A 17,844-nucleotide genomic window follows, 5' to 3' on the forward strand; every position below is an offset into this window, starting at 1 on the left:
ATATTATATATTATATATTATATATTATATATTATATATTATATATTATATATTATATATTATATATTAATATTAATTATATAATTATATATTATATATTATATATATTATAATATATTATATTATTATATTTTTTTATTAGATTATTAGATTATTAACCCTTAACGGTCCATATAATAAGCATCGATAATGCGAAGAATCCCGTGGCCGATATTAGGCTTTTCCAAATGATCGAAAAGACGAAGGGTCAAGTGTGGAAAATTTGTTGACACGAAAAGGATCTTTTTGTTTCTCTTAGATACGAAACAAAATTTTGTTACTTATTTATTCGGCGAACTCGACGCGAAAATCCTTTGTTCTAAAAGATAAAGAAGTAGATTATTATTAATATTTTATATTAATATATTATATTATGATTATATTATATATGATATATTAATATTAATTATATAATTATATATTATATATTATATATATTATAATATATTATATTATATGTTTTTATTAGATTATTATTAATATTATTAATTATTATTAACCCTTAACGGTCCAGAAGTATTTCAAGTTTACTTCCCACCAGATCCAAGCTATTTTTCAAATCAAAACAAGACTGAATTTGCACGCGACTAACACAAAAGTACACTTACGTAAAAACGGTAAAAGCTAACGGAACATAGATAAAAAGCAGAAACCTAATTCACAAAAATGACATGGCACAATATTTAACGCATTACTAGTACATGTAACAACAATCATAGCAATAAAAATAATAAATCTTGCCGCCATATGCGCGGCATTGGTCCCGGTAAGTAAGGTACAATGCCGCTCGTACGGCGTCATTGGTTCGTTAAGGGTTAAAAGATGACTCGATTCTAGCGCTATAAAATACGTACATATATGGGCCGTTTATTTTGAAAGTGGCATAAGTCACTTTACCGTAATGAAAAGTGGTGATTTTCTAATGTTTATACGAAATTATTTATACCGAGAAAAATATCAGTATCCTGAGATAACAAATACAAGTAAATCTTCTCGAAAGTTAGCATCCATATCTCTAAACGTGTTCAAACGCAAACCCTTAAATATCATATATCGACTCAAAAACAAAGTGACCGACTTAAAAACAAAGTGACTTACGCCACTTTCAAAATAAACGGCTCATACGTACACGTAGAAAGCTTCGAGGCGACCGTTAAAATGTACGGTGAAACAGCTTGTTTGTTAACACACGATAACAGATGTAATCCGAATTGCAGATTTTCCGTGAACGACGAGCTGGACGAAGAGGACACGAACCCCCAGGACGGTTGCTCGGAGTGCTCGGAAGTGGACTGGTCTTGGCTGGAGGAAGTGGAGTGCCCGCGAGCCGCGGATCCATCTTCGACGCTGGTCGCGGTTCAAGAAAACGCCGAACACCATCGTGGAGGGAGCGCATCCCCCACCAGGGAAACCGCAAGGCGCAAGCGCGGCTGTGAGCACCGTGCTACCGACGCGGGCTGCAGTGCCGCGATGTCCGTCTCCGGGACGGCAAAGTGCCCGGTGGTGGTCGGCGATTTAGGATGGTCGATCACCTCCTCCGACCAGCTGCCTACCGATCCCGCCGTGGCGGAGATCGATCATCGCGATGAAGCGCCGCGCTGTAACGCGAGCAGCGCGACGAGCAACGCGACGAGCAACGAGACCGTCCGCGACAGCAACAACCCCGCCACGCTGGTGAACTCCTGGCTGAGAGCATCGATGAGACGTCTGCGACACCTGAGGCTACCGGACGGGTTCGAGCGGCAACACGGTGGCAGCGATTCCAGTAACCGGCGAGGATTCGGCGTAAACACGACCGCGTCCGAGAGTGCTATCGCCTCGGTCGTTTCGACCGCGACCGGGTCCGCGCCGAACTCGTTGCCGGACATAGCGTTGATCGCGCCGGAGATCTTGGCGGCGCAGACAAACGGCACGTCGGGCACCCTTCTGAGGCCGTCCAGCGCCCCTGTCAGAAACGCGAACAGCTCGAGCGCGGTGGCTCTGCGACGGGGCGGCCGACAGCTCGGTGGAAGCCGGCTCCAAGCCGGCAGGGACAGTCGGGAACCGTCCTCCAGGCAGAGCAGCGTTCTGTCGACCACGTCGGGGACGACAACGTGTTCCAGCTCTTTCGGCGATGCTTCCACCAATCCACCTTCCAGCACGGTGACCAGTCCGCAGCGTGTCGCTTCCAGACGGTGAGCGCTCGTATCTCTTTTTTTTCCTTCGAATCGCTTCTCTCTGCCTCGGACAGTCTCGTTGTTTATCCGACTACACAAAGCTTTTCTATCGCAGCTGCCGAATCGATCAGATCTCGCATTTTACGCGCGTCTGCAGCATGCGACCAGCATGCCGGTTATGGAACCTAACTCAGGGACTAGGTAATACTAATATCCGTCTATCTGTACGTGTGTACATAGTTCCAAAACGTTACGTACGAGTATACGACGCTCAGATTGTCCAGAAAAATGGACAATTTGGAAGAAGTAAATACGATTATTCGAGCCTAGTTTCTAGTTTTTATAGTTAGCGATTGTGAAAACGAGCTGCAAGGCTCGAATAATCGTATCTCCTCTTACCAAATTGTCCATTTTCAGATTGTCCACCAAAAATGGACAATTTTGGAAGAGGAGATACGATTATTCGAGCCTTGTGGCTCCGTTTTTTTATGGTTATCGATTGTCAACAACTACAAAAACGAGCTGCAAGGCTCGAATAATCGTATCACCTCTTACAAAATTGTCCATTTTTGTGGACAATCCGAGCGTCAATTAGAGAGACATTACTGTACTGCCACTTCTCCGTGACGATTATACTCGTCACAAGCACAGCTAATTGGTTAAATTGCCGTTTTAAATACCTCTCGATCCTTGCGCTATTTTAGATTGTAACAAACCGTACGTTGTCACAGTTCCTAGCATAACAACCGTTCACTTCATCGAATCGTCGAAAATTCACTGGTCGACTGATCCATTTGAATACATCGGGTCAACATGACCCGGTGACCGCAGGCCGTACATTATACGCAGTGACGCGTCTTTTAAGAAAATCGAGGCACTCGAAAGCCTCGGTTACAATGCGATAGATCCGAGGAGCGAAATCCGATCGAGTCGCGACTTTGCTCGCAGATCGCACGCTTCTAAGTAAAATAAATACAGTAATGTCTCTCTAATTGACGCTCGGATTGTCCACAAAAATAGGCAATTTGGGAAGAGGAGATTCGATTATTCGAGCCTTGCAGCTCGTTTTTATGGTTGTTGACAATCGATAACCATAAAAAACGAGCCACAAGGCTCGAACAATTGTATCTCCTCTTACCAAATTGTCCACTTTTGTGGGCAATCCGAGCGTCAATTAGGGAGACATTATTGTACTTCTCGTCTAATTTGGCGCCTCGTTCGCAAGCTTCCATGATCGTCGAAGCACAGAGTTCTGAAGAAATGGCACGCACATGCGGGGCTACGTGTTGATAAATTCTCGATGCCAGAGTCACGAAAGTATAGGAGACGGTAATTCGAAGCCGTTCGCGTTTAAAATAATCGATTCAGAATTCTTGGTCCCCGTTGTCGCGGCGATACTCTGAGAACGCTGGTCGCTAATTTTCTCTCTCCCAGTCATGAAGTAACCGAGATTATGTACCTGGTTGTAAATGGATTCGTTGGAATCGAATTGTCTCGCACTTTTACGTCGTTCGATGGAATATCTTGTCACGAATCACCGTCGGGACTTTCCTTTTACTCGACGCGACGCTGTAATCGAACGTCGTCCGACGTGGATCAATTTCCTAATTCGGTGTTCGAATTCTGGTCGATTTGAATTTTTCGTCAACGATCCGCCCAAGCAAAAGGCGTAGATGACGGCGACGCCGAACGTAGACGTTGCGTGCGATTCGATCGAGCTCCACGGAGGTCGATGATCCCGATCGTGCGATCGCGCGATCGCTTAGAGATTGTTTCACCGTCGATGAACCGTGTAACCTGTTGCGCAATCCACGATCCAGCGCCGCGGAGCAAGATCTCCCGACGGAGTCGGAAGCAATTCCGTGTGCACGCCGCTAGACGACAAGCAACGGTCGTGAGAGAATTCTCTCACAGAACGCATAAAATGCAGCCGGCCTGGCTTCTCCGACTCCGACGATTCTCCTCTGTTCACCGAATGGGCACGTTTCTCAGCGATTTCGAATGCTTCCGAACAATTTGTCAGAAATTTCACAGCGACCAACAGGCTGGTCTCTGTCTTCGAACGGCACCGCGATTCGTGTTACGCTACTCGTCGCCCCCTATATTTGTTGGATCGTTAACTTTTTTTAACGTTAAAACTACCGAGGTCCAAACACGACTAACGTACATTGTTTTATAACGATGCCGAGACTCGATCTATTTAAACTAAAAATAATTATTAAAGATACAAATGTTATATATAAAATAAATATATAAAGATTATATAAAATAAATATATAAAGATTATATAAAATAAATATATAAAGATTATATAAAATAGATATATAAAGATTATATAAATTAGCCCCTTGCACTCGAAGCCATTTTAATTGTAAATCTAAATTAACTTTTCTGACTTATAGTATTTCCATTTTATATGATAAAGTTTTCATTTCATGCAAATATGAAACTGAGATTTGCGACTCGTACAACAGTTAGACTTTTAACAATCTTTTATATCCAAGCTTTGATAATGTAAAAATTATTTTGGTACGTGGTGTAACAATTTTAGTGGTGCGTCAGAGTCACCACTCGAGTGCAAAGGGTTAAATGTATAAATATTACATAAAATAAATATTATAAAAATATATTATAATAATATTATAAATAGATATATAGTATATTATATAAATATAATAATATTATAAATAAATATATAATATATTATATAAATATTGTAATAATATTATAAATAAATATATAGTATATTATATAAATATTATAATAATATTATAAATAAATATATAATACATTATATAAATATTATAATAATATTATAAATAGATATATAGTATATTATAATAATATTATAAATAAATATTTAAAATTGTTATAAATTAAAATAATGCACACTTCAATAAAGAAGTGTACCCAAAAATTTCTCCTGGAAATATTTTGATAACATCAGAAACTGTACAGGAAAAAGTCAGAAACCAGTCATTTTGGCTTGTTCGGTATTTGACGGCAAACCCGTGAATTCCCCGAACAATTTTATCGTCCACGTTGCCTCGAGTTCGCCGAAAAGTTTTCACAGCGTTTCTACAATGCAGGCACGCACGATGATGCATCATCGTACATCGTAACGCGCTGTTAGCCGATTGCGCTCGTTTTCTTTCGCAAACCGACGGTACGCGACGCGTCGCGATGCGCGAGAGAGCGAAACGGTTTCTCTGTCAATGAACGACGATCCCATAATTGAGAAAGTTCAAAGAAAACGTTCGTCTTTCGAACCGTGACACCATCGGAAGCCGCCGTTCTATGTCGGTTCGCGCGCGCGCGCGCGCGAGCAAGCCAGAAAATTTAACCTTTTGAGCTCCGAATACTCCTGGCCGAAACGGTTCGTAGGGACGGAGCGCGGCTATTCGCTGACCATCGCTGGGGGCGGAATACATTTTTGCCACACCGAAGTGACTATTCAAGGCGCGAACAGTAATAAATTATAGTGATTCTTTCGCAGAAGGTTAAATAATTAATCTTCTGATTCAATGTCCGATGATAGTGATTCACTATATTCTATCTCGCTGTCGTCCCTTGTGAAATATTCCTCAAGATTTGACATTTTGTAGGGTGTCACGAATAAAAAAAAAAAATCGAACAAGTTATATTCGGCACTATCGTTGTTGATGCGAGCGAGACCGTGAGGTTCTTACATTCGCAAGACGATACTGCTGACCGAGTCGTTTTGAGTGCTTTGAGTCGCGAAAAGTTGACAGTGCGGGTAATTATTTTGAAATCTAATTGGTTAGAGAGTGGGACATAAAATGGGATTTCCGTTTCGGAAATTCCCGGGGATTTTTATGACCCTAATATCGCCCAACCGCTACCTAAGGAAGGCAAATTACTAACGAGTGCCCCTGTATTAATTTTACACGAAAATGACTGCATATCGATTGAAAAAATCGACAAACGCATATATGCGCCCTTAGTCCAGGCCGATGACTTAGAGGAAACACATAAATGCGGCCTTAGGCTACACGGATGACTTTCGTCAAACGCATATATGCGTCCATAGGGTTCTAAGGGTTAATCAATTTGAAATTAACATACCATTAAAATATAACGAAGACAAAAGTACTCGTATGACTTTTAGAAGAAAAATACGTCTAAACAATCGTGCATCTCATCTCGACAAATAAAAAGAAAGCTGAGACACGTTCGCGACGTTGATAAAATACAAATTTCATTTGCAATATTTAGCATCGGTAAAAATGATTTATTTAATTATTGCAAAAATTGATAGTTATATAAGTCGCTGTGAGGAACGATGAGGATTTCACTTCGATCGTTTCACAGAATTGTATTTTTCCGTTTTTGAAAAATCGCATCTGGCCACCGAGGCGGAGTTCTCGAAATTTACAGATTTAGATACGAAAAGATGCGTTTCGACAGGATTTTTTCGACACACGCCTCGCTCGTGCACGCAAATTCTATTAAAACATCCAATCCCGCGGTAGAGAGCGCTAGATTCGACGGACTTATCCGAAATACCGAGTTCAGTTTTAGAAGTTTCGATCCAGCTTAACCGTCCTGTTACTGGCCGATGACTTAGAGAAAACACATAAATGCGGCCTTTGGCTACACGGACGACTTTCGCCAAACGCATATATGCGTCCATAGAGCTCTAAGGGTTAACAGGCGACAGACAGCAGCGTTAGAAGCGTCGATAAAGCCACGTTTCAACGGACACGGAGAATGGAACGTGTGTATAATCGTTTCGGTTCACGAACAATGAGCGTCGCTTTTGGGTCAGTAGTAGTACGGGAACGCCGCGAGGGCTCCGGGCGAACGGTACACAGCCCGATGTAGACTCCTTAACGGTATACGCTCGTAATAATTGCATCACGGCTTTGCCTCCAGCCCTTAGGTCTCTAGCCCCCCGGCTATCAGCTTCGGCAACCGGCTATCAGCCGCCAATCATCGACTGCCCAACCCCTCCACGTTCTCGCGGATTTCTCCGAGCCGGTCGGACAAATGAATTTCCACCCGTTTCTACGGTTAACGGGTCGATAAAATTCCGCGAAGCTTTTCTGTCACCCTTGTCTCGCACGCGCGACCTATTATCGCTCGGGTGATCATTTGACCCATGAACACATTCGTGAACATTTGCACGCACTGTGAACATTTCAGGAGAACGTATAATTATTGAGCCGTTTATTTGGAAAGTGGCATAAGTCAGTTTGTTTTTAAGTCGATATATTTAAGGGTTCGCGTTTTAACACGTTTACAAAATATGGATGCTAACTTTCGAGAAGATTTACTTGTATTTGTTATCTCGGGATACTGATATTTTTAGTCAGTATAAATAAATATATATAAACATTAAAAAATATAATATATAATATATAATAATAATATATAATAAAAATATAATATAATATATATAATATATAAATATAATATAAACATTAAAAAATCACCACTTTTCATTACGGTAAAGTGACTTATGCCACTTTCAAAATAAACGGCTCAATTATTAGACCGCGGATCTTTATGCAAAAATTTCTGCATCGATCGCGGGACAGACGAGCCGAGTATTATTCTTTTTCTTTCTTTAACGCTAGATTCACCGAACTCGTCGAAATGACGAGTCACTAATTTTTCAATTTACGATTATTCGTATCGTAAAGACACATTTATGTGTTATTTATTCAATTTATATGTTGCAATGTGTTACAATGATACACCGACGCTTGTTAAAAATCAGAATAAATGTCTTATTGTTACTTTTATAAACTAACATAAAACAGCTGTTTTTTAAATCTAGTGTTAATAATATTGTTAAATTGAAATTAATACGTCAACATTCTTAGCTTCTTTCGATCTATTCACTGGTCTTAGTTTCATCCGTTCATTTTCCGCCGTAAGCGCATAAAATCCGCGGTCTAATAATCATTTACGATTATTCATATCGTAAAGATACATTTATGTGTTATTTATTCAATTTATATGTTACAATATTACACTGACACTTGTTAAAAATCAGAATAAATGTCTTATTGTTACTTTTATAAATTAACATAAAACAGCTGTTTTTTAAATCTTGTGCTAATAATATTGTTAAATTGAAATTAATACGTCAACAGCTTCTTTCGATCTATTCACTGGTCTCAGTTTCATCCGCCCATTTCCCGCCGTAAGCGCATAAAATCCGCGGTCTAATAATTATTTCCTGTGATCCAGATAGCTTCTCTTTTTTTCTATTTCACCCGAAACAAAATTCTCGTATAATTTCCATCGAATGGCCAACCTATGCTGCGCGTATACATTTGTATACAATCCGCATTGTATTGCCGATCGAATCAGGTCAGGCCGATCGATCGAATCTTGGTCACTCGGCATCGTGTCGAAATCGAAATGTTTACGTTTCGATCGCGTAACGATGTAAAAAAAAGATTGCATCGCGTTCTAAGTAAGGAATGCGCACGAAATGCGAGAGGGTACTCGTGAGGTCAAACTGCTTCTCGCCGCACAGGGTGGCAGCAGACTTACGTGCTGCTTACCGTATACATACTATATACCGTATTTTGTTCGGCCTTGTTGATAAGAAAAAAAATCGTTAGAACACACACACACACGCGCACAGGAATAGAGTAAATTGGAGTCGGCGTGTTTGGTAGTAGAGACCTCGCGCCTGCTGTCTGCTGGCTGCTATCGAGCCGGACTTGTGAACAAAGCCAACGGCTCTGCTTGGGAAATAATCAATAAGAAGAAATGTGCTGGCACGTGTATACGTATACGCCAGAAGTCTAATATATGAGCCGTTTATTTTGAAAGTGGCATAAGTCAGTTTTTCAAAAAAGTCGAGTTAATGGTAACGCTAATTACAATTGAACGGTATCTTTTCATTTAAACAAAAAAGAAGAAAAAGTGACTTATGCCACTTTTAAAATGAACGGCTCATATGTGTGTGTGTGTGCGTGTGTACCGGCGTGTGTGTAAGTGAAAAACCGCGCGGCGGCCGTTTCAAAATAGCCGAACGAATTTATGGCTAGAATGGCAAAAACGGTGGCCGAGAATTCCGCGTTATTCTTTGCAACACGTATGTATGTATGTACATACGTGTGTACATGTATGTATATCTTGACGTGCAATCTTCGTAGCTGCGGGTACCGCTCTTCGAGCCCCGTCGTCTATCGTCAATTCTCAGGCTTGAGAAGCCTAAACCTAACGCGGCCAAAATGACCGTCTTCTTATTTCGCAATTCTGCAAACTTTAGAGACCCATTTCTGGAAAATGCTTCGATAAATTACATTACCGGGGCAAGTTTTATAATAAAAATTTTAGAAAGTCTGAATGAGTTCGATCTTCTTGCTTTTATAAAGCAGCGCACGTCAGTTATTATTGCTGCTTTGTAGGTTTAGTGTTAAGACTAGACGATTGAAAAGTGAGATCTGTTCTTCAGTGTGTGTACGAGTTGACCCCTTGTTGTATCGATTTCTTTGTAGTTACAATAACGAGCGATTAATAATAATATAATATTAATATAGTATAATATTAATATTATATTATATTAATAATAATAAATATTGTAATATAATATTATACTATAATAATAATATAATATAATATTAATACAATATTATATTACAATATTTACTATTATCAATATAGTATAATATTAATATTATACTATAATAATAATATAATATAATATTAATACAATATTATATTACAATATTTACTATTATCAATATAGTATAATATTAATATTATACTATAATAATAATATAATATAACATTAATAATAACAATAACTTTTGCGATTCTAGTAATTTCTTAGAAGAAAAGGAAAATTTATGTTAATTGCATTTGCCTGTATTTACTTAAATGCTTGAATACCGATTACTATACTTGTCAAAGTATGGCAAGGGGTTAATGAAGAAAACGTTTAATATTTGCAAAACCGACAATAAGATATCGATGACGAGTGTACGAGGATTTTTCGGATTTTACCGAAAGGGATTCTTTAAAATATAATAACACGAAATTTAGAAAAAGAAAAAAATTAAATTCTTTAAAAAGATATTAATACCCCCCTCTCCCGCAGATAGTGCGTTAAATGCAAATGAATCGAAACGAGCGCAACCGAAAAGAGCGCATTTATCAATGATTTCGACCTTCGCATTGTGTATCGTTTTGAAAGCGTCGCGCCCCCGTGTCTCGAGTTTTGGCCGGCGTTTCATATTTGCGGTACACCAGTCCATACAAGACGCGTATGCAGTTGCATGCAACGTTCGCCACAGAACGGACAATGCCTGCGCGTAGGAAGGTACACCGGAGCCACGCACTCTAGCCACTACACGAGAAAACCGTGTACAAACGGAGAAAAACGTGTGCACGGCCGTGGCTGACAAGCCTGGATGCATTTATTGTGCGATGCGGGCGTATGGCAGTGTGCGCGTCACCGGCGCCCTGATCGTTCTATTCAGAGTACAGTAAATTCTCTGTGATTGACGCTCTGTTTCGAAACAAAAATAGACAATTTCGGAAGAGGAGATACGATTATTTGAGTCTCGTTTCATAGTCGCCGATTGCTGACACAACTATAAAAACGAGCCGCGAGGCCCGAATAATCGTATCCCCTCTTCCCAAATTGTTCATTTTCGTTTACGAGCTCAGGGACAATTGGAGAGAATTCACTGTACCTCCGAGCAAATTATAGTAATGTCTCTCTAATTGACGCCCGGATTGCTATACAAACTATAAAAACGAGCTGCAAGGCTCGAATAATCGAATCTCCTCTTCCCAGATTGCCTATTTTTGTGGACAATCCGAGCGTCAATTAGAGAGACATTGCTGTATTTATTTTACTTAGAAGCGTGCGATCTGCGAGCAAAGTCGCGACTCGTTCGGATTTCGCTCCTCGGATCTATCGCATTGTAACCGAGGCTTTCGAGTGCCTCGATTTTCTTAAAAGACGCGTCACTAGATATAATATACGGCCTGCGGTCACCGGGTCATGTTGACCCGATGTATTCAAATGGATCAGTCGATCAGTGAATTTTCGACGATTCGATGAAGCGAACGGTTGTTATGCTAGGAACTATGACAACGTTCGGTTTGTTACAATCTAAAATAGTGCAAGAATCGAGAGCTATTGTTCGAGCCTTGAAGCTCGTTTTTATAGTTGTTAACAATCGATAACCGTAACAAGAGAGCCACGAGGCTCGAACAATCGTACATTTTTGTGGACAATCGGAGCGTCAATTGAAGAGACATTACTGTACAGTAATATAATTAAGTACTATACTAAGTACTAGTATTAAGTACTGAATTCAATTAAGATGTCGCGGACGCGAAAGAGTTCTAATTCGCTATGATAAACTTGAACTTTCTAGTCTCGGTTTAGTTAATTAAATTGCTCTGACATTGTCTGGCTGATTATCGGCATTGAACTATATTACTGATCCTCAAGATAGCGAGTACGATGGTGACTATAGTAATCTCTCCGTAATTCGTGCTCAGATTACAGTAATGTCTCTCTAATTGACGCTCGGATTGTCCACAAAAATGGACAATTTAGGAGGAGTAAATACGATTAATCGAGCCTAATCTCTCGTTTTTATAGTTACCGATTGTCAACAACTATAAAAAACGAGCTACAAGGCTCGAATAATCGTATCTCCTCTTCCAAAATTGTCCATTTTTGTGGACAATCCGAACGTCAGTAAGGGAGACATTACTATAGATCCCAGAGAAACGACGACTACAGAAACGAGCGGCTCGAATAATCGCATCTCCTCTTCCCGAATTGTCCATTTTTGCGCGCAATCTGAGAGAATATCAATTAGAGAGAATTTACTGTGCTCGGAAATGAGATTCGTCGAACGAATCGTGTACGGTATGTCCGCGGGTCCGTTATGGATCGGTCGAGTTGGCTCGCGGCCAGCATCGTATTCGAAGCTGAATTTCGCGAATTTCTACGTGTCGCCGGTGTGTTCGTGGAGTCGTGGTATCGTGGTATCGCGACTTTAACCAGGTGTATCGTGGCTATGGATTTTGGTTTCGTAAGCTCCGGTATGTACGCAATCGATAAAGCCGATCCGCTCGTCTATAGAAATCGTTTCGTCGTTTTCATGACGAAAAATCAGTGTCACCGCACGCACGGTCTGCTCTCTGTGTTTGTGCCCACCGAGAAACGGAGCTGGCGCGCCGAGAACGCCTTTCGAAGTTCGATCATTGACGGCACACGGAGACGGTAACACCGCAAGCAATAGCCTAGGCACGAGGCGGTTCTCGTCTCAGTTTCGTCTCGTTCTCGTTCTCGTTCTGTCAAACCGCAAACAACTGTCCGCGCGTAGCATTTCTACACCGACACCAGCGCGAGCAACGAAAACGAGCGGAGCCGAAAACCGCACGTAACACGGTCGATCAGGGTTCATCGGCTCGCACTTTTCGCCGCGTATCGTTGCGCTTTCGTTGACGTTCATTCGAACGCATTCGTCGGCGCGGACTGCCAAAACGCGTGATTTCAGTAATGTCTCTCTAATTGATGCTCAGATTGTCCACCAAAAATGGGCAATTTTGGAAGAGGAGATACGATTATTCGAGCCTTGTGGCTCCGTTTTTTATGGCTATCGATTGTCAACAACTACAAAAACGAGCTGCAAGGCTCGAATAATCGTATCACCTCTTACAAAATTGTCCATTTTTGTGGACAATCCGAGCGTCAATTAGAGAGACATTACTGTACTTCTTAGAGATCCAGGGTGATCGTATTGGATCCAGAAATTTGATGCTCGCTCGCGCAGAAACTTAGAAATTGCTTTGGTTGCTGCGACTGCTCTGATTGCGCGAGTATTAACAGACAGCCAAGCAGCCAAATTGTCGATGCGAGCGATGGACAATTTAGCAGTTCGCCAAGCCGATTGTTAATACGATATCGATGAATCTAGATAATTGGAACGTGAACAAATTCGATGTCGTTGTCGTTGGTATAATTTACCCGTTCGAGTGGTGTACAAACTTTCTCTCGAATTCGCTGGCGCCGGGTCCAAGTTCGCGTTCCGTCGAAGATAGACGGAATTACTTAATCGCAAATACTTCTCGCAGCTGATCTGCTCTTTCGTGCGAAATTTTACGATAAGCTGCGTCTGCGCGCGCGAATTTCCCGCTGCAACACGAACGATGATCCACGTTTAATCCATCTGCGCGTCGTTCGACTTTATCGGTGTCGGAACAATACACGGTTCGAAGTGCGAGATCCGAGAGATCCTTCGTCGCGACGGATCGGTAACGATGTGCAATAAATTCTTCCTAATCGACGCTCAGATTGTGCGCAGAAATGGACAATTTGAGAAGAGGAGATACGATTATTCGAGCCGCTCGGTTTTGTAGTCGCCGATTGTCAATAATCTACTTCTTAGAGATACATCTAAGTTGATCTTATTGGATCTAGAAATTTTAATTAGCGGGGATTTACTGTATTTCCAAGTAATCTTAGAAGACGTTGGCTGATATCGATCGATTTGAAATTCCATTTCGATGAGGAGATTTTGCTTTTCTTTTAAGCTTCTTCGAAACTCGGATAGGTTGAGTCACAGTTGGATATTTGGTAACCATAAGCAGTAGGGATTTTTCGGCACACCCGTTAGACACTAATGAACCGTGAGGACCATGACAGAAAAGTGTTCTCTTCTTTGACAATGACCATGATAAAAACAGTTTCCTCAAGATATTTGTCGGCGAGTAGACAAAAATTGAAGGAAAACCAGATAGAGAGATAGATAGATAGAACGAGAGAGAGAGAGAGAGAAAGAGAGAGAGAGAGAGAGGAAGAAATAGAAAGAGAGCGAGAGAGAAAGACTACGAGAAAGGGGGAGAGAGAGAGAGAGATAGAGGAAGAAATAGAAAGAGAATACGAGAGAGGGAGGGAGAGATGGTCAGAGAGAGAATATGAGAAAGCGAGAGAGAGAAAGAGACAGTCAGAGAAAATAAGAGAGAGAGAGAGAGAGTCAGAGAGAATAAAAGAGAGGGAGAGGTAGAGAGACAGACAGAGAGAATAAGAGAGAGGGAGAGATTCAGAGAGAAAGAGAAAGAGTTAGAGAGTCAGACAGAGAGAGAGAGGGAGAGAGTCAGAGAGAGAGAGAGGGAGAGAGGGGGAGAGGGAGAGATTCAGAGAGAAAGAGAGAATAAGAGAGAGGGAGAGTTAGAAAGTCAGAGAGAGAATAAGAGAGAGGGAGAAGGAGAGAGTCAGAGAGAGTCAGAGAGAGAGAGAGAGAGAGAGACAGAGAGAAAGAGAAGCAGAGAGAAACAAGCGTTCCGCTATAAATAAAATTTGCGGTGCACTTGCAAAACCGCGCCGATGCGATATATCGGTTGCAGTACGCGCAAGCGGCACTCGCCTCCTGCCTTTGCTGCTGTCCTGATACCGCAGCATGGTTGCACCGACGCCGACGTATCGTATCGTTGTTGTTCATGCGGCAACAAAAACCGACCGTTAGCTACACGCCGCAGATTCACGACGGCCGAGTGACAAAGTTCAATTTTCGCTTTCGAACGATAATATCGTGTTCGGATCGCCGCATCGGCTCGATCCTCTCCGCGTACACCCGCCTGGATCCTTGAATGTCGTCGCCGGCTTTCTTAATCAATCGTGATTTATGTATGTATATATGTACGTGTGTTGCGACATCATCGACGATGCGCGACGATATGCGGTGTCGTCGTCAACGACGTCGTCGTCGTCGTCGTCGTCGTCGAGGAATATATATATGAAACGCGATCGCGATGTTTACGTGAAACGGAATTTACACGCCACGCAATTCGCGAATCAACGTCCTCCGTGATTAGTCAGCTCGGCTGAAGTTTCACTTTCCAGCGCGCGCGAGATTTGTGCTGTACGTGGACGTTATCGCATGACGGATTATACCGTTGCGGAACAACAAATGTTCACGGGCACAATGAAACTGACCAATTCACGAGAATCCGCGAAAGGTCGCCGGCAAAGGACAAACGAGACATTGAGAGTTGTCGGAAGGGATCCAACACGAGCGGTCGTCTTACGATTCTGTCTCAAAAGTTTCGGAAACTTTGTCCTTGCGTCACGCCACGGTACGTGTATAATACACGTATGTTATAGGTGTGTACCGGGTGTGCCCGAAATAGGTGAACAAACTTCGGTTATCGTGTTCTGTATCCCGCAAGGATGGGGAAAGGTCGGGAAACACGGGTCCGGAAATTCTTCGTTTTCGAGATAATAGCGAATTATAGAAGAGATAATCAATAGCATCGACAAATAATACTATCGACAATGTCGATACATAGAGAGAGGGAGAGAGTCAGAGAGGGAGAGAGAGAGAGAGAGAGAGAAGAGGGAGGGAGAGAGTCAGAGAGAGAGAGAGAGAGAGAGAGAGAGAGAGAATAAGAGAGAGGGAAAGAGAGAGAGAGAGAATAAGAGAGAGGGAAAGAGAGAGAGAGAGAGAAAGAAAATAAGAGAGTGGGAGAGAGAGAAGAGAGAGGGAGAGGGAGAGAGTCAGAGAGAGAGAGAGAGAGAAGAGAGAGGGAGAGGGAGAGAGTCAGAGAGAGAGAGAGAGAGAGAGAGAGAATAAAAGAGAGGGAGAGAAAGAGAATTTTTCCCTAATTCGCGCTCAGAAATAGACAATTTGGGAAGAGCAGATAGAATTATTCGAGCCTAGCGTCTCGTTATTATAATTGTTGACAATCGATAACTATAAATCAAATAATAATCGTATATCTCCTCTTCCCAAATTGTCCATTTCTGTGCGCAATCTGACCTTTTCTCACCCTTAGGGGGTGCGGAATACGACACCGAGAAGTTCGTTCGTTTGTTTCGGGGACACCCTGTATACACTTAATATGCATACTCGAATTCCGCTGTGACGTTGAAATTAGTTTAATTGGTTAGACCCGGAAGAATCGTTTGGCCGTTGGCGAAGATAGGCGGATAAAATCGATCGGTGGAAACATTGTCACAAGGTACAAGGTGAAATCGGGTTGCTCTACTAGAACAGGGATGGATAAAGCCGCGTAACCGTTTCTAGTCGCCCGGCTGTCCGACATTATCTCTGTTTATTTGAAATTAAATCGCCGCTTTTCTTACGATCGTTTAACTCTTTCGGGCACGGTGGGATTAAAAATGTCCCATGTTTTTGATGCACGGTAATCCACGGTGGTGGGACATTTTCAGGCCCACCTCGAAATATTACAATAGCATGAATGCGCATTCATGAACCCACGTGGCACGATGGGACAATTCAAATCCCACCCTGTAACAACAAATTTAATTATTCTTATTTTCTTATGTTTTTATATTATGCGATTACTTTGTTAATAAAAGTATAGAAATTCCGTTTAATTTAAAACGCAATAAAATGTCTGTGCAACACGCACAGAACGCACACATGCGCAAATCGCCTTCTATAACAGAGAAAAGAAACAGGTCGCCCGCGGTGATCAAAAGTTTGGCCACCCCTGACTCTACATACATAGTGTCCCAAAAATGCCTCGCAATCCGAAAGTAGGTGATTTCTGAGGTCATTTGAAGCAACTTCTTCCTTTACAAAAATGTTCTCCGAGGCACCGTTAACGAGTTATTAACGAAAAACAGTGACCAATGAGAGGCGAGCTCAACTGGCGCTAGGCGGCCGAGCCAACAGCGCCAGCGGTGGAGCGGTCGATTCCCAGCTCAGCTGGCGCGAGGTTGCCGAGCCAACGGCGCCAGCGGTCGAGCGGTCAAATTTCAGTTCTGCTGATTGGCTCGGTCGCCTCGCGCCAGCCGAGCTCGCCTCTCATTGGTCACTGTTTTTCGTTAATAACTCGTTAACGGTGCCTCGGAGAACATTTTTGTAAAGGAAAAAGTTGCTTTTTTTCGGATTGCGAGACATTTTTGAGACACCCTGTAGAACGAAACGGTTCGAATCAGCGATACAAATTGCAGGCCGGCATACTCATATCGGCTATTCGTTGCAACGTTTCACGCCCTCCGCGTTACGTTCTAAATTTCCGTCGATCAGGTTCGGCCGTTTCAACGGAGGACAGAATTCTGAATCGATCGACGCGGCCAGCTCCTTCCGCGTAAGGATCGACCTGGCGACGATACACGTGCGAGATCGTCTGCCAATCTCTAGCGTCACGTGACTTTGCCCGGGTACAGTTATACACCGGCTTCGGACGGATTCTACGTACGTATGAACGGTTCACAATGGTTTAGTAGCCAGTACAGCAGACGACCGTCGCTGCTGGTGTCGGTGTTCCGGTATCGGTGTCGGTGTCGGTGTCGGTTATCGGTGCCAGTATCGGTGCCAGTATCGGTGCCAGTGTCGCTGCCACGAATGCTAGTCGGAACGAAGCGGCGCCTTTCGATCGCGACAATTTGCGATTTTCGATCCGAGTACATTTCGACCCTCGAAGTAAACGAAGAGCCGGTAAAGGAGACACTTCGACCTGCCATCCCATTTCGGACATCAAATCAACGATCGATGAAAGCGGGCCGAGACGGATATATATAGAAAAACTGCCTCGTCACACGTACGCCGGAATCTGCTCACAGATATGAAATCCGCTGGCCTAAGGTTCGCGTACGAACGGCCCGACAATAATAGAACGCGGCCACGCGTTCTTTTCCCTTCTCGGTCGCTCGCCCATCGAA

The 17,844-nt window shown here is 42.4% G+C and overlaps 1 protein-coding gene and 1 long non-coding RNA gene across 6 annotated transcripts in view; one reads left to right on the forward strand and one right to left on the reverse strand.

Annotated features, from left to right (window-relative positions):
• bdg (sodium-dependent transporter bedraggled) overlaps nt 1–17,844 on the forward strand; it is a 42,315-nt gene that overhangs the window by 7,191 nt on the left and 17,280 nt on the right. For all 5 annotated transcript variants that reach the window (XM_076523464.1, XM_076523463.1, XM_076523465.1 and 2 more), the window contains one exon: nt 1,257–2,213. In XM_076523464.1, coding sequence (XP_076379579.1) covers nt 1,257–2,213 — 957 coding nt within the window. The remainder of the gene's footprint in view (nt 1–1,256; nt 2,214–17,844) is intronic.
• On the reverse strand, nt 61–1,639 carry LOC143259810 (uncharacterized). The gene is made up of 2 exons (XR_013033813.1): nt 1,169–1,639; nt 61–358 (listed from the first exon to the last, which is right to left on the reverse strand). It is a non-coding gene; the product is annotated as an uncharacterized LOC143259810 (long non-coding RNA).

The sequence above is a fragment of the Megalopta genalis genome, chromosome 7 (assembly GCF_051020955.1).
Source record: "Megalopta genalis isolate 19385.01 chromosome 7, iyMegGena1_principal, whole genome shotgun sequence".
Classification (NCBI taxonomy): Eukaryota; Metazoa; Arthropoda; class Insecta; order Hymenoptera; family Halictidae; genus Megalopta; species Megalopta genalis.